This window comes from Epithele typhae (assembly GCF_022376455.1).
Source record: "Epithele typhae strain CBS 203.58 chromosome Unknown BXZ73scaffold_31, whole genome shotgun sequence".
NCBI classification, from domain to species: Eukaryota; Fungi; Basidiomycota; class Agaricomycetes; order Polyporales; family Epitheliaceae; genus Epithele; species Epithele typhae.
In genome coordinates, this window is record NW_025954222.1 from 1 (window position 1) to 16,791 (window position 16,791).

Consider the following 16,791-nt stretch of genomic DNA (forward strand, 5'->3'; position numbering starts at 1 on the left):
TCTATCCCTGTCAAGCATGCGCAAAGTTTGGATGCCCCACTTCTTGCGCCTTCTCAGGACCTGCGGTCCTACACTGAGGAGCTTAACACTTCGTCACTTCGCTATGAATACCTACAAGTGGGCCGACCTATACATTGTGCGACTCCCCTGCCTCCAACAGCTCTTCATTGACGGTTACACGCTTCACGCTTTCACCATCACTTGCCTCCACTTCCCCTCATCCGCAGCCGTGCACGTCAGCGACGAAAACTTCTATGCCCGGTTGAATGGCTTTCTCCCCTCCACGTACACCCCACAGTGGACGACACTCTAGCTAGACTTCAGCCCCTTGAAGGTCGCCGTCGTCCTCGCCGGGGCCCCGGAGACCCACGCACGGCTCTCCCTCCGGTACTCTCGCTGCCCCGACAACAGGTCCGAGCAGTTCTGGGACGTCCTAGAGAAGCTCAAGAACTTCATCCCCTGGAAACAGCTCGTCGCGGTCACCCTGCGCGCCGGCGCGCGCGTCCACACGACGGTGCTCTTCGTCGCGAACTGCCTCGCTCTCGCGCGCGGCGGCAAAATCGCGTCGCTGCGCGTCATCGCGAAGCGGCCCGGGAAGCGGCCCGAGCTCATGGAGGCCGCGGTGAGGACGCTGGGGAAGGTCGTCGGCGGAGACCCGCAGGCGAGCGAGGAGATCGCGCGCGCGCCGTTGGGGCTGACCTCACTGGAGCTCTGGGTGGAAAAGAGGGTGTTTCTGGAGCAGCTAGAGCTCCGGGGGCGGGTGCAGGGGTTGGAGCGGATCATCCTCCATTGCCCGAGGACGGAGGAGGCGTGGGTGGAGCAGATGCGCGAGCAGCTGCCGCAGTTAGAGGTTCGTGCGCTGAAGGGTCGGGCGCTGTTGGAAGTCAACCTACCGGCGCTGGACAAGGCGATGAGGGACGATAGTGTGTACCACTGATGGAAACGAAGAGCTCGCGTGTGATCGTTAGAACACACGTGGCCCTGTTTTCATCCATGACGACTCGCGCGACCCGTTCCTAAAGGCCTGACGACGGGGTGCCCGAGTTCTGTATTGAACGAGCTACGATGGTAGTTTCCAACTCCAGGGTGCATCTGAATCGACATTTTGACGGCCGAGGCCGCGACGGAAAGTCGTACGAGGCAGCAGTGCCATCGAGACGCGAGTGTAGTGCGTGTTTGTGGGTAGACAATCCATGACAAGTGAGCCTGAGCGCGGGTACTTAAGCTACTTAGACCATGGCGGAGAACGGATACGTCATTCAACGGCAACCACCGGCCTCGGAGATGCCGCGCCGGAGCTCCGAGTCGCGGCTCTGACTCTGAATAGGAGGTGCATCTGCCCTTCTGGGAGACTACACCTGCCTATCCCCAGCCGAGCCCGACCACGATGCACCGTATGACGGGACTTGCAGAAGACACACAAGATCATGTCTGGCTTGAGCTTTTGCAAATGGAATATGGTCCCCAACCGGACGCCGCATTCCCGGAGCCATCCCATCCTCCCCAAAGGCACGCTACACACCTATTATTTCATGCTTGCTCTAGCTCATTGTAGCTCCACTCCACAGAGACGAAGCATACGTACGTGGGAATACGTGAAAAAGTGTGGTTTTATCTGTGACTCAAAACATTTTCAGGCGGAAAACGTGGCTCAAGAGCACACTCAGATCCCGACCCCTATCCACTGCCTCCCCGCCGAAATCCTCGCCATCATATTTCAAATCTCTGTGGAGGAGAAAAGGAAGAAAATGCCATCAAGGAAAGAAGTGTATTTCCATCACCCACGCCTGGGAATAAGAATCTCGAACTCCCCCCACCTGCATTCCATGCGCGAATGTGTGCGACTCTGTGCGGTCTGCAGCCGCTGGCGCATTGTCGCGCTCAGCACGGGGTCGCTGTGGTCAACCATCGACTGGAATCGCCACCAGAATTCGCACGAAGAGATGAGGGAAGCATTCCTGCACCGTTCCCAGCAGACCCCGCTCGACCTCCGACTGTGCGACGATCTCGATCTCGATCTCGACCCTGCGATGTTGGAGTACGCCCCTCGTGTCCGCAACCTATCCATCGTCTGCACCTTCTGGAGGCACGACCATCAGCGTTTCAAGCAAGGCTCAAGTTTCCTCAATCTCGAGTCTCTCAGCACTACTGTCTGTAAACTCCCCAACGACTTTTTCCCTACGAGACCCCCGAAGCTGCATACCATCGTTATAATCGGGGCTAGATCCATTCCTGCGCTCTCGTGCGGGGCCCTCACACGTCTCCACTTACAACGCGTGGACGACCTGTCCGGCACAGACATTCGGACGGCCCTCTCCGCCTGCGCCTCTACGCTCAAGGAGCTCAGTTTTTCCGTCCGTGAAAGGAGCCACTCAGAAGGAGCCGCGCTACCCCCGATCCACCTCCCTCGTCTTGAAACGCTCTTCGCTCGCAACTCCGACTCCTTCCTTCGGCTGCTCTCGATCCCCGCCTCGACGGCCGTGACGCTCGAGGACTGCCACGCCGTCCCGGACTGGTTCGCCTCCGTCGGGAATCCGACGGGGCTCGCGCTCGACTATGGCGCCGACGACGTCACCTTCGTGCTCGACTACGGCGCCGACGCGGTCACCGCCGCGCTCGCGGGAGCCCAGGCGGACGCCCGTGGCACCCGGCGTTGGCTCCAGCGGTACCACTTCACCACGCAGACGAGGGAAGCCGCCGAGCGGGAGGTTCAGGCACTTATCCCCTGGACGCAGCTCGAGTCTGTCGCCCTGCGCGCGACCGCCCGGGTGCACACGGCGATGGTGTTCTTGGTGGACGGCGTGCGCCGCGCGCGCGGAGGCGTAGGGAGGCTCAAGTCGGTGTACGTGGCCTACTGGCGCCAGAGGACCCCCGAGGCCGTCGCGGCGGCGGTCAGGGACCTCGGAGAGGTCATCGGGGGAGATCCGCAGGCGAAGGAGGCGGCACGCCGGGAACCGTTGCGACTGGCCAAGCTGGAGATCTGGGTGGTGAAGAGAGCCTTCTTGGAGCAGCTGTGCCTCGGAGGACGGCTGGCTGGGGTGGAGAGAATCGTCTTGCACTGTCCGAGGACGGCGCAGGGATGGGTGGAGCGGATGCAACGCGAGCTTCCACAGCTGGAAGTACACATGTTGAAGGGTGCGGCGGTGAAAGAGGCTACAGTACGTCCACCGGTGCTCGACGACACCATCTGGGACGGTATGTATCGGTGATGAGATGCATTTACATAAGCGTAGATCACAGCAGACGCAGACCGAGATGAGGGGCTCGTCGATCCCGTGCGTTGTCACTCCAACCCAGGTCACGTTCTCGTCCAGGAGCGCCTTGTCGCCGTACATGCCCACCTCATTGTACAATCGGAACATGATGTCACGGTCCGGGACCCCAGTCGATTCGAGAGTGCGGTAGGACGTGTTCTTGCCCGTCACTGTAAATCGTGTCAGAGCAGATTCCGTGCAAGGACGAGTCAGAGCTTACGCCGCTTGATGTTCTCCACAATCTCGAGCGGGCGTCGGTGGCGTACAGATACTGATGGTTCAACACCCCTCGGTGTGTATCCCAATTGTCGAAAACAGCTTTCGTAACCGCCGAGAGGTCTTTCTGCACATAGAGCATGGCAACTGCAACGCCAGGGCTTCGTCAGGGACAAGAATAAAAATGACAGCTAACGCACGCTTGGTGTCCTCGTTAATGATCGCCTGAGTGAACTCCACGCGGTCTTGCCCTTCGTCGTACTTGACGTACAAGCGGAAGATCATGTTCTCGTAGAAGTTGCCCGTGTATATGAATGTCCCCGGCCGTCCCGTCTTGCACATATAATCATCGACCCGGTGCTTCCCTGATGCTCTCATCAGCATCATCGACAGTCTGTCAGGCTAACTGCCGTACCTTCATAGATACGAGACACAAACCGGCCACCCGAGGGCTTATCGGAGCTGGGCAGCGTGCTCCACACGAAGCACTCCAGCCCGTGCTCGAGCGCGGCATCGACAAGGTTCTTCCCCTGCCGCTCCTCGCTCCCCGGGTCGTCCTTAATCTTCGTATCGTAGAAATTGGTGACCCCGAAGACGCCCCAGCATCCAGCCAGCGCGGCGGAGACCTGTTCGAGCGCAGTCAGAGCTTGGGCAGCCGGTGAACGTGATCGCGCGTGAGAGTGCTGACGCTGTACTCGGACGGATGTTGGACGAGTAGTTTAGCGACGGCGCCCCCTAGTAGATGGCGATTGAGTGCAAGTGATAGGCATAGACGCATATGACGACGTACGTTGGTTTCCTGTTGCATCGCAGACGGCGATGAGTTTGGTCATGGCGGAGAGTGCGCGAGTGATGAAGGCTTGAAGGGGTCCGGCAGTGTATATACGCATGTACTACTCGAGGATGACTTCGTCAGAAAATAACCCGGGAGAAGTGCTGCGTACGAACTGACCGAGATGCGGGGAGCCGCCGCAGAATAGCTCCTGTTCAGTCATACTCGGGCGCGATGTGGTAGTTTCAGTTCACGGCCGAGTGCTGAAAACACCTCAAGGCGGCCCCCGGTTCCACGAGACGCCGAGGATGAGAAAGCGGTCGTCTATGTCGCGGGGCCGTCGTTAAATTGCTCGACTGCGAGGTGGGACGATTCTTGTCGGTTTGGCGTGCAGATCCTTTGGACAGCATGAACCTCCGATGGCACAGCGAACAGCGTTATGAGACTTACGAACTCGGCGCATAACGACCTTCCGATTCGCCTTCCTCCGACGCTCTTCACCAAAGCCCCCGACCGGCTCCGCCCATCCGTAAGACTTCTCCCCGCGGTCGATCATTTCCACGCAGCGACGATATCGAAAGTCCGCTCGGTGGTTCTTCAGCATCTTGTACTCCCGGGCCAAGGTGAACAAGGGTGGCGGTATCCACTACTTGAAGCTGCCATGGCGTAGATATTTGGGACGATGAAGGGGACGGGGATGAAGTGCGAGACCAGGCCCATGAAGGAACATCCCGCCGACTGCGATGGATGCGGAGCAGAGGGATGCGTGCGTGGATTAGATCCTTCCGGCGGCGTGAGCACACGCCGTCCGTACAAAATGAAGATAACTCACCAAAGCGGTTGCTTGACTGCTGACCCTGTAAGGACGCGAGTACAATCGATGGAGAACCAGCAACGCTCTGACTGAGAAGAGTGCAATGTCCTACGAGTTTCCATGACCTTCCCTTCACGCAGCCACAGCCAAAGCATGAGAACTTACAGATTCGCTGAAGAGAGGCCCTCATGCTGGCAATCCTTGCTAGCATCTGCGCTTGAGCGACTCCGACGGTACCGGGGTGCGGGCGCAAATGGGGATGATATGACGAGGTCTGGGCTTCCATTGTAGACGGGTACTGTGAGAATAGGTCGCGGGCGTGAAGTTCAAGCACCATGTACTTGGCTGCGTTGATCGATTTGAATGACTGTGACTACGATGGTTGTGACAGGTGACGGAGTGTCAGACACGCGCGTCACACACACGTGGCTTCAGCCTCCCGGTTAGATCCAGTTCAGCTGCGTACTGCCAGTGCACTACATCACCGCCCCTGTGTACACAGAAACGCACGTGCGCACGGCATTCCAGAAAGCCCGCACACTCATGGGCTGGAGGATCAGAAGGCGAGCGATCTGGACTAGTACCTACCTGCGCTCGAACAAACTTGAAGCCGAAGGAATATATATATAGGTTCCTCATCGCCACTTGCGACAAGACGATCATCTGAGCTGTAAAGAGCGCCGCATACACCCTCCAAGATAGCGCGCTACTAGATCTGAAGCTCGGGAAGCATAGGCTTCGTCAACCGCGGACCCTCGTCCACACGCGAATCCCTCGTCATCGACCCCGTCTGTATGCTGTACCCGACGCTCACCGACGGTGGGAACGTCCTCGGGTCGTCCGGGTTCTGCACGTGCGCGTGTGCTTAAGCCACGTTTACATGGATGAATATGGGGGGTTTGACGCACGTAGAGGTACCGCCCGGTGTCGTCGCTCTTCAGCGTAGGCGAGTGCACGCCCCAGAAGCTCGACTCTGTCGTTGTGCTCTGCGGTCCAGTGGCGGTGGTTGCAAGCGCGGCGCGCGCCGCATTGCCGACGCGCTGGCGGCGACGTAAGATGAAGAAGACGACGGAAAGCCCCACGAGGAGCACGGTACCACCGACGACTCCCCCGACGATCGCGCTGATGTTGGAGGGTGGGGAGTCGGAGCCAACGGGGCCACCAGTAGAGGAGGTTGCTGAAGTGGATGAAGAGTTAGGCCCCGCGGTGGGCCCACTCATGGCGGATGGCAATTGTGACCCGATAGTAGATTTGGAAGAGAAGGAGTTCCCGGAGATGGGTAGGCCTTGGGAGGTGGAAGAGGTGCTGGTACCTGATGAACTAGTGGTCCGAGAGGCGGGAGTTTCTGCCGAAGACTGCGGAGGTCGACTCGTCGGCTGCACGGAAGCGGATGCTGGGGACACCGAAGAGGAAGACGCTGGAGGAGGTGTGGTGGTGGTAGTACTTCCCGCTGCCGCAACTGTGAAACGACGTGCTTCTTAGTTGCGCTAACGTTTAAATGAAAGTTGAACTCACGTACCGCTCTCAGCGACCGCCTTCGCCGCATCGACGTCCAGAGCGTTGTTCTCCTACGTAAACGTAGTTCAACACACCAAATTCTGTCCAGGTTCGCGTGTGTATGCTTACCGTCACATCCTGAAACGCCCATGCGGGTATTTCAGTCCCACTGGGAACGTTGAACGGGTATCTACAAAACGCATCTAATTTAGTACCAATTCCTGAACCTCCTTGTGAACACACGCACTTCGACACTGCCGCCGTGTCAGTGCAGAATCTGTCGTACGCAGACCATCTGAAAGGGGAAATCCACGTCAACGTTGGGACGGGGAAGGTAAGGTAAGCAGCGCACGGGATGACACCGTCCCCGCGCCCCTGGCATATGCCACATGCAGCGATGGTGGCAAACGCAACTGTATTGCATTCGCAGAGGTTAGACTCCGACGTAGATATCGGGCCTCCGTAGAGGCCGCCCGGAGCGAGGGCGGGCACGAAGGATTCTGGAAAGGGAGTGAGCGAGGGTCGCTTCGTGAAAACATGGGTCGCACGTACCCGGGAAAAAGCAGGGGGACCAGAGCCAGGCGGTGATGAGGCATGGGCTCTGGCCTTTGGAGTTGTTCATCTGGAGATATGATTAATTAGAATGCGCAGGGATATGACGTGCAGAAATTAGAATACCCAGTCAAATTCGCTGGAACATGTGGCATTGGTGTGCACCTGCGCGCGGGTATAGTATGAAAAGAGTGTGAGAGTGGAGAGAAGTAGCGCGGCGGGGCGCATTCCGTCCAAAGCAAACGGGGAGGGGGCGGGAGAAAGCACGGACACTTGCTCGCTCGAGACAACCATTTGAAGCTTGGGCGTGTAACCCATCAGCTCCTGTTGATGTCGTTCACTTGACATTGACATTGGTACTGCCAGGATCATTAGTGATCAGAACCTTGTTGTACAGATGTGTTCTCACCGTGATATGCCCTCTGGATCTGTGCGGCTTCTCGGCGCTTTGAGAGATAGAAGCGACTCGCACGAGGATACGCATGCTCAGTTGGCCGAGGACCATACAACGAAGATGATGAGGCAACAACGTGTATGACACGAGTCAACAGAACTGTTCACCCCCGGTTATGGGATCCCGTTAATCGCCTCCCCATATCCTCAATGCCCGTCGCACTACGTCCATCTCACCTCAGGAGAAAACTAAGTCCATCTGCCAAATTCGCGGAGCTACACGCTCAGCTCCGGCGGGAACGTCCTCGGGTCGTCTGGGTTCTATCGATGAAACTTGTCAGTCTGAACGCGCACATAGGATCATTTGAAAGAAGCTCACATAGCGATATAACCCAGCTGGATCGCCCTTCAGCTCCGGCGAGTGGGTCTCATGCATTGTGCTGGTGCCCACGTCATCCGTTTCGCGTACAGCGGCGCCAGTCCTCCGCCGCCGCCGGACGACGAAAGCAGCCAGACCACCGACGATGATGACGCCCAGCACCCCTCCCAACACGCCACCAATGATCGCGGCGGTGTCCCGGTGAGGGGTAGGAGAGCCAGTACTGGCATCACTCGTGGAGCTGTTCGTCGTTTGCGCTGTCGAAGTGTTGCTCAAAACTGTACCAGTGCTTGCACCGCTGCTTGTGCTGGTCGCGGAAGTAGGCGCGGTACTAGCACTGTTTGGGACTGCTGCTGCAAAAACGGCGTCAGCCTGTCGCACTGGGATGACGGCGGCTAGAGGTAAAACCAACCATCGCTAGCCGCGACTGCCTTGGCCTTTGTCACGTTGAACACATTGCTCTCCTGGCAAGCACGTGTCAGAAGATGGAGTGCAAAAAGGCGGCTTCTAGAACTTACCGTCACGTCTTGAAACGCCCACGCCGGAATCTCAGTCCCGCTGGGAACTGTGTACGGGTATCTGCGTTTCGCATAAGAATCATGAGCACTCCCTTGCAACCAGAGCTCTGCGTACGTTGACACTGCTGCCGTCTCAGTGCAGAACTTGTCGTACGCAGACCATCTGAAAGAGGAAGGTCGTGTCAGCATTCGAGACGGGGAAGGGATGGTAATAAACACACGGGACGACACCATCCCCGCGCCCTTGGCATATGCCACACGCAGCGACTGTGGAGAATGCGACCGTATTGCATTCACAGAGGTCGGACTCGGCAGTAGATACAGGGCCTCCGTAAAGATCGTCGGGTGCGAGTGCCGGGACGAAGGACTCTGCAGTGCACGTGAGACACACAATCCAAATCTGTACGAATGAGCAGGCTGCGCACCGGGGAAGAAACAGGGAGACCAGAGCCAGGCGGTGACCAGGCAGGGGCTCTGGCCCTTGGAATTTTTCATCTGTGACGGGAGGCGTCAGCTCTCGTCGCGCGCGCTGTTCGTGGAGGAAAGTACTTACCCAATCGAAATCACTGGAGCACGTCGCGTTGGTATGGACCTGCGCGCGAACGTGGCGCAACAGCGCTGCGAGCGCACAAAGAGCCAATGCTTCGAGTTTCATGTTGTCCAGAAAGAACGTCGAGGAAGAGGGTGGGTGATGGTGGGAAACAATGAGAGGAGCGCGCGGCCATCCGCCTTCCAGACAGTTATATGACACAGCCGCATCGCCAGGCACGGCAGGCCTCCGCCTGTCAGAATTAGTGTTCAGAAGCCAAGCGTGACATATCCCACACACGTGGTACTGTCGCGCGGCAGAAGTTTTCAGAGACGGAAACAGTAAAAGGTGAGAGAAATGGACGTTGATGAACATGCGCAGAGATGATCGGACACGATAACGCCCATGAGAACCCCGAAGTGAAGAATAAGACTTATGACCTATTACACCAAAATCCCAGATATCTTGTACGACTGAGCAAGTGAAGGCCGCAATATTGCTAGACCGAGGTTCTGAAGGTCGATCGTGTAAGCGCCGAAATGCGCACAGTCGGAAGTACTTGAAATACCTCACGTCCTTTATCCTGAGTCTACGGAAGCTAAACGCTCACTTCCGGCGGAAACGTCCGCGGATCATCCGGGTTCTATCCTGGCAAGTCAGCGTCCTGCAGCGCGGGCGAGGTGAACGTTCAAGTGAAACGCACATAGCGATACAACCCAGTCGGGTCGCCCTTGAGGGTCGGCAAGTGCGAACTCTCATCCGACTCTACCACCTCAACGGCCCTTGTTTCTGCACGCCGACGGCGGAAGCAGAACACAACTATACCAACCACGAATATCCCGCCCAGGACTCCACCTACTACCCCACCTGCGATCGCAGCAACATGGTCATGGGTGGTCGTGGTACTGCCGGTGGTCGTGGTGCCGGTAGTAGTGCTCGTCGAAGATGAGGTTGTTGTCGAACTAGCTGCCGCTGCCGCTGGGGGGATCGATCGCATCAGGAATGGACAGTGCCTCACGATAAGGAGCACTTGCCACTCTCGGCGGCTGCCTTTGCCTCGCCTACGTCTAACACGTCTTCCACCTGGGGCACATCAAGAATCTCGCCGTGCAGACAATACGGGGCTCGATACTCACAGTCACATCCTGGAACGCCCATACAGGGATCTCAGTCCCGCTCGGCACGTCCATAGGATATCTGCTCGGCGGCGGGGTCGACATCCTTGAGCCCTTCGCAGGCAACGCAGTACGTACTGCGAGATGGGCGCGATCTTGGTGCATAACCTGTGATAATCAGACCACCTACGTCCGCGTCAGCGCTGCGCATCGTGCTGGATGACGGGGAGTGACACGAGGGGGCACTCACCCAACGGCACCGTTCCCGCGTCCTTGGCAGATGCCACACGCGGCGATCGTTGAGTACGTGACAGTGTTGCATTGGCAGAGGTTCGAGAGATTTGTCGCAGTGATGCCCCCATACAGGCCGTTTACTGCGAGCGCGGGGAGGTAGGAGTCTTGGGGTGCATGAGACGAGGTGAAAATCACGCGGTATGTATATGCACGTACCGGGCATGCAAGGGGACCAGAGCCACGCAGTTACCAGGCAGGGGCTCTGACCCTTGGTGTTATTCATCTACACGGACGATTAGAGGTATACCCAATGGGGGAAGTAGGACACGTACCCAGCCATAGTCACTGGAACATGTTGCGGTGGTCTTGATTTGGGCTTGCACGTGGTAGGCAAAAAGCGTCAAAGCGGAGGGTGTCAAAACCGCAAAGCGCATACTATCCGGGGAGTCAGGAGCAGAGGAAAGGGAAACGCAAGCCCGACTCTGACGATAAGCATATATGAAAAATCTACCATCGCTGCACCACGTGCGAGTATTGTCCATGAAATGTTAAAGGCGATGCAGGATCTCACCATCAGAGTGCTTCCGGATGATGGAAGAGGTGGTGGCGCAGAACAAACTGACAGTGAAGCAGATCCGGTGACCATCAGAGTCGCTGCCACACCAAGTCGAGATATATAACCAAGAGTCAGCGGGGCTTGACTGGCGTAATCTGACTAGATCTCGCATGCCAATGGCGGCATAATACACAATCCATCCGGACAATATACAAACACAAAGCGTAAGTCTACGGAATGTAGATCTTCGAGTACCCCTCAACGCTGTATGGCAAAACGTCTCAGCACATCTTCGAAGAGGCGAAACTGGAAGACGCACCTCCGACGACAACACGGGCATGTATGCTTCGACGCTGCAGACCGCGACGCGAGGTTATCCCGACAATCGTCGCACAACGCCAGACACCTGCAACTTCTCGTAAGCGATGACACCAGAACGAGAGGGCGTACTCACCGGCAGGGCCAGCATATGATGTCTCGTGGCTCGACGGTGCAGATCACGCATGTCCGCGGGTTCTCGTCTTCCGGCATCCGCGCACGCTTCTCCGCCCGACGCACGTCCACGAACGCGTCCCACTCGTCGATCGGATCCACAGCGTCGCGCGGTGGCCCTGCGGCGAGTCTTCGGTACGCGGTCCGCGTGAGCGGAGTCGAAGATCCATCCATCATGTGCGCGAGCAGGAGTGGTGCGGAGGCCATGTCGGCCGAGGTGGAGAGGTCCGCGTACAGGCGCGCGTGTTCCAGTTCATCGTCGCCGTCGTGCTCCGAGGCAGACTCGAAACGCTCGCCTTCGCCATCGTCGGAGTCGCCCTCGCTGGGTGCGTCTGGCGCCGGAGTCGCGCGGTCTTCCGGCACGAACTCTTCCTCGTCGTCACTCACCTCCTCGCCCCGCAGGAACCGCGCATACAGATCCGTGTGCACCTCCTCGCCCCTCGCGCGCGCCTCGCCTTGTGCCTCCGATTGAGTCCGCGCCTGCTTCCACTGCACGTTCGGCGGCCGCGCGATGATCTCCACGCTCGGCGACCGCGCCTTCTCCTCGTGTTCGTCCCACCCACGTACGCGCGCGTACCACCGCCCGACCCACGCGCACACCCCCGCCCACCCCGCCTGCACGACCCGCTGCATCGCGCGCCACGCGCTCCCGAGGAACGTCCCGCAGTGCCGCTGCCACGCGACGTTCAGGACAGTGTCCATCCAGAAGTCGGTGCTCGCGGCCTTGACGCGCACGCGAGTGATCTCGTGCGCGAATCCGCGGCGCGCGCCGAGCCCGGACACGCCCGTGCGGTCGATCTCGAGCTCGCCGTCGCCATCGTCCGGGCCCGGTGCTGGCGAGGGGGTGCGCCGGCGGTGCGAAGAGGGGAAGGCGTGCGTGCTGGCGACGGCGGCGACTTCGTTGCCGAGTCCGGCGACCGCGGTCGCCTCCATGCTTGCAGTGCCGAGGCGGAAGAGGGCGACGGTGAAGTCTTCGTCGGCGCGGGGCATGAGCGCGGCGTGTGCGAAGAGCGGGCGCGTGAGGGCGCCTTCGGCGAGGAGTTGGGTGAGGGCGTTGAGGGTGACCGTGAGCGCGATCACGGACAGCATGAGGGATTCGACGACACGCGCGGCGTATGTCGTGAGAGGGTAGGGGCTGTCGGAGAGCCAAAGGACGTAGTGGAAGTGAGCGAGCGCGAGCGCACTTGTGGCGCTGGAGAATGCAAGCCGGAAGCGCGACCAATGAGGCTTGATCTCGAGTGTGTGCATGACGGCGAGTTGAAAGAGGGGGAGGAGAATGGTCACGGCCACATGCACATTAGGGCGGGGGAGGTCTTCGCCTTCTTTGGGCTCCGCGTGCGAGGCGGATTCTACGTACAGTTGGAACGCGAAAGAGAACTGCAGAAGGTCAAGTGAAGACCAACGAGTGGGGCGTTTGTTCTGCGTACCAGATTGAAAGGGGCACTATCGTTGATGTTGAGGCCTTCCAGTCCGGTAGTAAGAGTACCGATGCAGAGCGCAAGGCAGGCGGATAGAAATGTGTACCAGCAGACATCCTCCAGCTTCTTCTCCATCACCCATCCCTCGAGGGGCTTGATCCAAGCAAAACGCTCGAAAGCCGAGGGTTCTTGGACTTGCAGAAGGACGCCGGCCCAAAGGAGGAGAGCCTTGCCGAGCAAGTATATTGATGGAAGGCGGAAAACGGTCCGAGAGAAGGTGGACGAAAAGTCGACCGGGAAGAACGCGCCTAGTAATATGTGATACCACGAGTGCGAGTGTCGTCGTTGGTGGTCTAGTTGACTTTGATGCAGGCGGAACGCCAGAGGACGCCGCGGGGGAACAACGATGTTCTGGATCCGGTTCAGGAGGAAGGCCTGGACTGGCATTCAGTGGATTTCTCCAACCACCGAATCCGACACAAGGCCAGATGCATTGACTTCGAACCACCATAGGTGTGAGCCCAGTCCACACGCGCGGACTGCTGAGTGTGGCAACAATGGCCCCTCGCGCAGTCCGAGCGTGCAGTCCAGGCCGACAGTTCTCGACACCAAATAGAAGAACAATGCGCATATAGCCACCCAAAAGCGCATGCAGGCACCGTAAATGCTCACCATGATGAAAAGCCCGATGAAATAGCCGGAGGTGAGGAAACCCCACGGGCCGGGAATAGGCGGAGCTCCAGAGTCACCCATGCTCCTCTGTCTCCGGTAACCGTACCCGTACCCTCCGTCGATGCGTAGAGGCGGAGGCGACTGCTGCTGCTGCTGCTGCTGAGAAATCTCCTGCAGGTCGAAGGCCATGTTGTCCAACCGCCGCAGTTTGGCGACGGCGCGAGCAGGGAGGTCATACAGCTTCCTAGCGATCTTGCCGCTGTTGACGAGGATGGCGGAGGCGTTGAAACGGAGGAAAGAGTCGGCTACTGGGGCAGCCGCGGCGGGGGCTGCTCCCGGGTCCATGGTGTACGAAGAAGACCCAGTAGAGGAGAACAGGTCGATGATCAAGCTAACGAAGGACGGCCGCATGCAACGCAGTGGGGTGACCTCTCGCGCGCTTCATGGTGCCTTGAGATCATCATCACATGGGCGTGTGAAGTTCTGTGAGCTCGGACGATCGCCCACTGCCCCAGTGCGCACATTTCCATCGACCATACTTATCTTCCACCTGGCTCATCGATGTCTTCCGTCCTCCCACCCCCAGAGAATGCTTGCTGAGCGCGGAAGTAAAACGGCGTCGTTGATCCTCAAGGTACTGCCGCGGAACCCCGATCCGGAGATCCGCTCCTGAACGACAACATATGGAACTCGAAGCCGCAGAGCGACCGTGTTCGTGACTCATTCCGGTCAGGAGGGCTTTTCGCTGCCGTTCTTGCAGGTGCGCATGTCCTTCGAAGTCTCGTTGCGGGCAGTCAGCGTCCTCTCCGCCTTCATATGGCCGGGGGAAATACGTGGCATCAGCCGGAGTACGTCAGTCGGTTTCGCAGCCGTCGCCCCTCGCCCTCATGGATCAGGTCGAGTAACGGGCGGAAGGCGGAGAGCCGTGGGGAGGGGGGCGCCTGACATGTTTCGATCGTCCACATCCGGCAACGCTGTCGCCCAACGAGAGATTTACGCTCAAGCATAACACCTGCTCATTTTGGCCGGCCAGAACCTTCACGCCTCCTCACTCTCGATCTTAGATCACTCGCGCGGGTCATAAAACTGTGCGTCCCTGGTCCCTGTCCCCATCCCCTCCCCCCTCTGCTCTATCTCCTCCATGGTCCTTGTTCGCGCCGAGGAACCAGCTCTCTTGGCGGGAAACCTGCTGGATGTGGTGTCGAGAGTCCGCCATAACCTCCAGTACGTCCGCCTCTCCTTCAGCCTCTCTCTCTCCAACTGATCGGCACCTCATCGCACTCTGTTCACGAAGGCCCGATGCTGTAAGTCCTTTTTGCGGTCTCCTGGCTTGTCGTTCATCCATCTAACTTCAACAAAGTTGCGCGACCTCGCGACGACAATCTCGCGAATATTTTCCCTCCTCCAGAACGAGCTGAACGACCACGCCCCTATCCACACCCTCCCTCCGGAACTCCTGAGCACGATATTCTGGTTCACACTCGACGACTTGGAACCGCACACACCTAATATCAGTGTCAAAAGTGAAACCTCGCGTGCCCAAGATGTGCACCTCCGCGCCCGCCTCACCCTCACCTCCGTCTGCCAACGGTGGCGCATCGTCGCCCGCTCCACCGCATCCCTCTGGACCGTCCTCTCCCTCCCCTCTCCCTCCGCCCATGTCTTCGGGACGCTCTCCCAGGAAATGCCGCTTCAACTTCTAGCGCGCGTTTCCTCTGATCGCGTGTCCGGTCACCTTACCGAGTCAGTCGCAGGTCGCGTGCGTCACCTCGCGCTCTCCATCCCTCCCTCCCTACGAGCGACGGTCCCCGAGCACGGAGCGCCTTTGTTCTCGTTCAAGATCCCCCACCTCGAGTCGCTCTCCGTCTCCACGGCGTGCCGCCCATTCGACGAGAACCGCCCGGCGCTCGATTTCTCACGCCCAATGGTTGGGCTATTCCCCTCCTTGTTCCACAAAGAAAGCGACGGCGTCCCCCGAACACTAATCCAGGACGACAGCCCTTACGAGACGGACGGGGCGCCGCAGCACCTCCGCCGCCTCGCGCTCAGCAACACCTGCTGGGCCCCCGCGGTCCCCGTCGCGCACCTCACCCACTTCCGCCTCGCGCGCGGCCCGCCGACGCCCCTCGCCCCCCTCCTCTCCTTCCTCGCGCAGTGCACCGCCCTCACCCACTTCGGCGTCGAGGACGTGTACATCGCCTACGCCCAGGCGGTCCCCGAAGACGCGCGCTTCCCGCTCAAGCGCCTGCGTGTGCTCGACCTCGCCGTCGGGCAACCGATGCTCCAAATGCGGCGACTCGTCCAGCACCTCGTGCTCCCGAAGGCCGGCGACGACATGGACGGGAACATGGACGTGCGCATCCGGGGCGCGTACGCGCTCCGGGCGCTCCGCGGGCTCACGACGCGCAAGGCGTTGACCCGTGCGTTCACGAGCGACGCGACGCGCGTGGAAGTCGAGGTGCGCGGGGAACGCCTGCGCGTGTGCGCGGGCGGCGGCCGGACGAAGCTCGTGCTCGCGTTGGATGAGGTGCGCGCGGCGGACGTCGCCGCCGCCGCGACGGTCGTGGGGGATATGGTGGACATGGAGCAGGTGACGGACGTCCGCCTCAGCGGGGGGAGGGAGTGCGAGGTCGTGTGGGGGACGCTTGCGGTGTCGCGTGCGGCGCCAGGGGCGATGCGCGTGCACTGCGGGGGTGTGGAGACGGAACGCGGCGTCGAGGGGCTCTCGCGCATAGATGAGTTTGCGGTGTGTAGATGCATGGAGGGCTTCGACCGGACTGTGTCTTGCGCTCGTGGGATGGCGGATGACTCTGGCTTTTTGTGGTAGCTGATGTGTTCCATCTCTTGCTCTCGTCGCTGTCGTTAATACTCAGATAGATGGTTTCGTGTCATTAGTCCTTGACTCAATCACTACTTATGTTATTGTAGCCTTCATGCGCTGCGCTTAATACGGCATGCTTCATGCGTTTGGCGAGGTTGCCATTTGGTTCCTCCCCTGCAGGGGGTGAAAGAGCGATGCGAACTCCAGGGCGCTAGATCGGAGAACAGCGGCCGTTGTGCCGGAGAAACATGTGCTGAACACTGGGTACTTGTGGATGCCGATACCGGATAACAAGGGATTGAGATCTCAGCGGCAAGTGTATGGTAGGCACGCGGATGGTCCAGGTATGCGCACATATTATGTGGAGGTTCGTTGGGAGACGCCGACGCCGTCAAAGTAGGATTTAATCAGCATTCATATACATATGTCGCCGTATGTTGGTGTGTGGTGCATGAATACCCCTGCCAGTACTATCTCCATGCGACATACTCTTGTGGCCGCTTCGTCGAACGGGAAGGCAGTACCCACAAAACAGTGCGGAAGTTGCGCACGTCCGCTT

General features: G+C 59.1%; 6 protein-coding genes across 6 annotated transcripts; 2 read left to right on the top strand and 4 right to left on the bottom strand.

Moving 5' to 3' along the window:
- Nucleotides 1-103: 103 nt before the first annotated feature.
- BXZ73DRAFT_102275 (uncharacterized protein) lies at nucleotides 104-3,209 on the top strand (the record flags this gene model as incomplete). Its single annotated transcript, XM_048015176.1, has 5 exons — nucleotides 104-261; nucleotides 325-923; nucleotides 1,556-1,581; nucleotides 1,638-1,768; nucleotides 1,862-3,209. 5 exons carry the CDS (start codon nucleotides 104-106, stop codon nucleotides 3,207-3,209), a joined length of 2,262 nt encoding a protein of 753 aa, XP_047876845.1.
- Nucleotides 3,210-3,366: 157 nt separating this feature from the next.
- Nucleotides 3,367-6,276, bottom strand: BXZ73DRAFT_102276 (uncharacterized protein; the record flags this gene model as incomplete). Its single annotated transcript, XM_048015177.1, has 8 exons — nucleotides 3,367-3,424; nucleotides 3,521-3,617; nucleotides 3,671-3,835; nucleotides 3,886-4,096; nucleotides 4,159-4,205; nucleotides 4,261-4,363; nucleotides 5,871-5,903; nucleotides 5,965-6,276. 8 exons carry the CDS (start codon nucleotides 6,274-6,276, stop codon nucleotides 3,367-3,369), a joined length of 1,026 nt encoding a protein of 341 aa, XP_047876846.1.
- A 100-nt stretch (nucleotides 6,277-6,376) lies between these two features.
- On the bottom strand, nucleotides 6,377-7,333 carry BXZ73DRAFT_102277 (uncharacterized protein; the record flags this gene model as incomplete). The annotated part of the gene is made up of 7 exons (XM_048015178.1): nucleotides 6,377-6,515; nucleotides 6,572-6,624; nucleotides 6,683-6,743; nucleotides 6,801-6,848; nucleotides 6,906-7,053; nucleotides 7,106-7,175; nucleotides 7,232-7,333. The coding sequence occupies 7 exons, from the start codon at nucleotides 7,331-7,333 to the stop codon at nucleotides 6,377-6,379; spliced, it is 621 nt and encodes a 206-aa protein (XP_047876847.1).
- A 441-nt stretch (nucleotides 7,334-7,774) lies between these two features.
- On the bottom strand, nucleotides 7,775-9,050 carry BXZ73DRAFT_102278 (uncharacterized protein; the record flags this gene model as incomplete). Its single annotated transcript, XM_048015179.1, has 8 exons — nucleotides 7,775-7,819; nucleotides 7,878-8,230; nucleotides 8,290-8,341; nucleotides 8,396-8,456; nucleotides 8,511-8,558; nucleotides 8,617-8,764; nucleotides 8,821-8,890; nucleotides 8,949-9,050. 8 exons carry the CDS (start codon nucleotides 9,048-9,050, stop codon nucleotides 7,775-7,777), a joined length of 879 nt encoding a protein of 292 aa, XP_047876848.1.
- A 2,009-nt stretch (nucleotides 9,051-11,059) lies between these two features.
- BXZ73DRAFT_48489 (uncharacterized protein) lies at nucleotides 11,060-13,492 on the bottom strand (the record flags this gene model as incomplete). The annotated part of the gene is made up of 6 exons (XM_048020066.1): nucleotides 11,060-11,093; nucleotides 11,149-11,235; nucleotides 11,284-11,844; nucleotides 11,914-12,698; nucleotides 12,749-13,174; nucleotides 13,412-13,492. The coding sequence occupies 6 exons, from the start codon at nucleotides 13,490-13,492 to the stop codon at nucleotides 11,060-11,062; spliced, it is 1,974 nt and encodes a 657-aa protein (XP_047876849.1).
- A 1,060-nt stretch (nucleotides 13,493-14,552) lies between these two features.
- BXZ73DRAFT_78265 (uncharacterized protein) lies at nucleotides 14,553-16,447 on the top strand (the record flags this gene model as incomplete). Its single annotated transcript, XM_048022844.1, has 4 exons — nucleotides 14,553-14,635; nucleotides 14,706-14,715; nucleotides 14,772-16,157; nucleotides 16,340-16,447. 4 exons carry the CDS (start codon nucleotides 14,553-14,555, stop codon nucleotides 16,445-16,447), a joined length of 1,587 nt encoding a protein of 528 aa, XP_047876850.1.
- Between the last annotated feature and the right edge of the window lie 344 nt (nucleotides 16,448-16,791).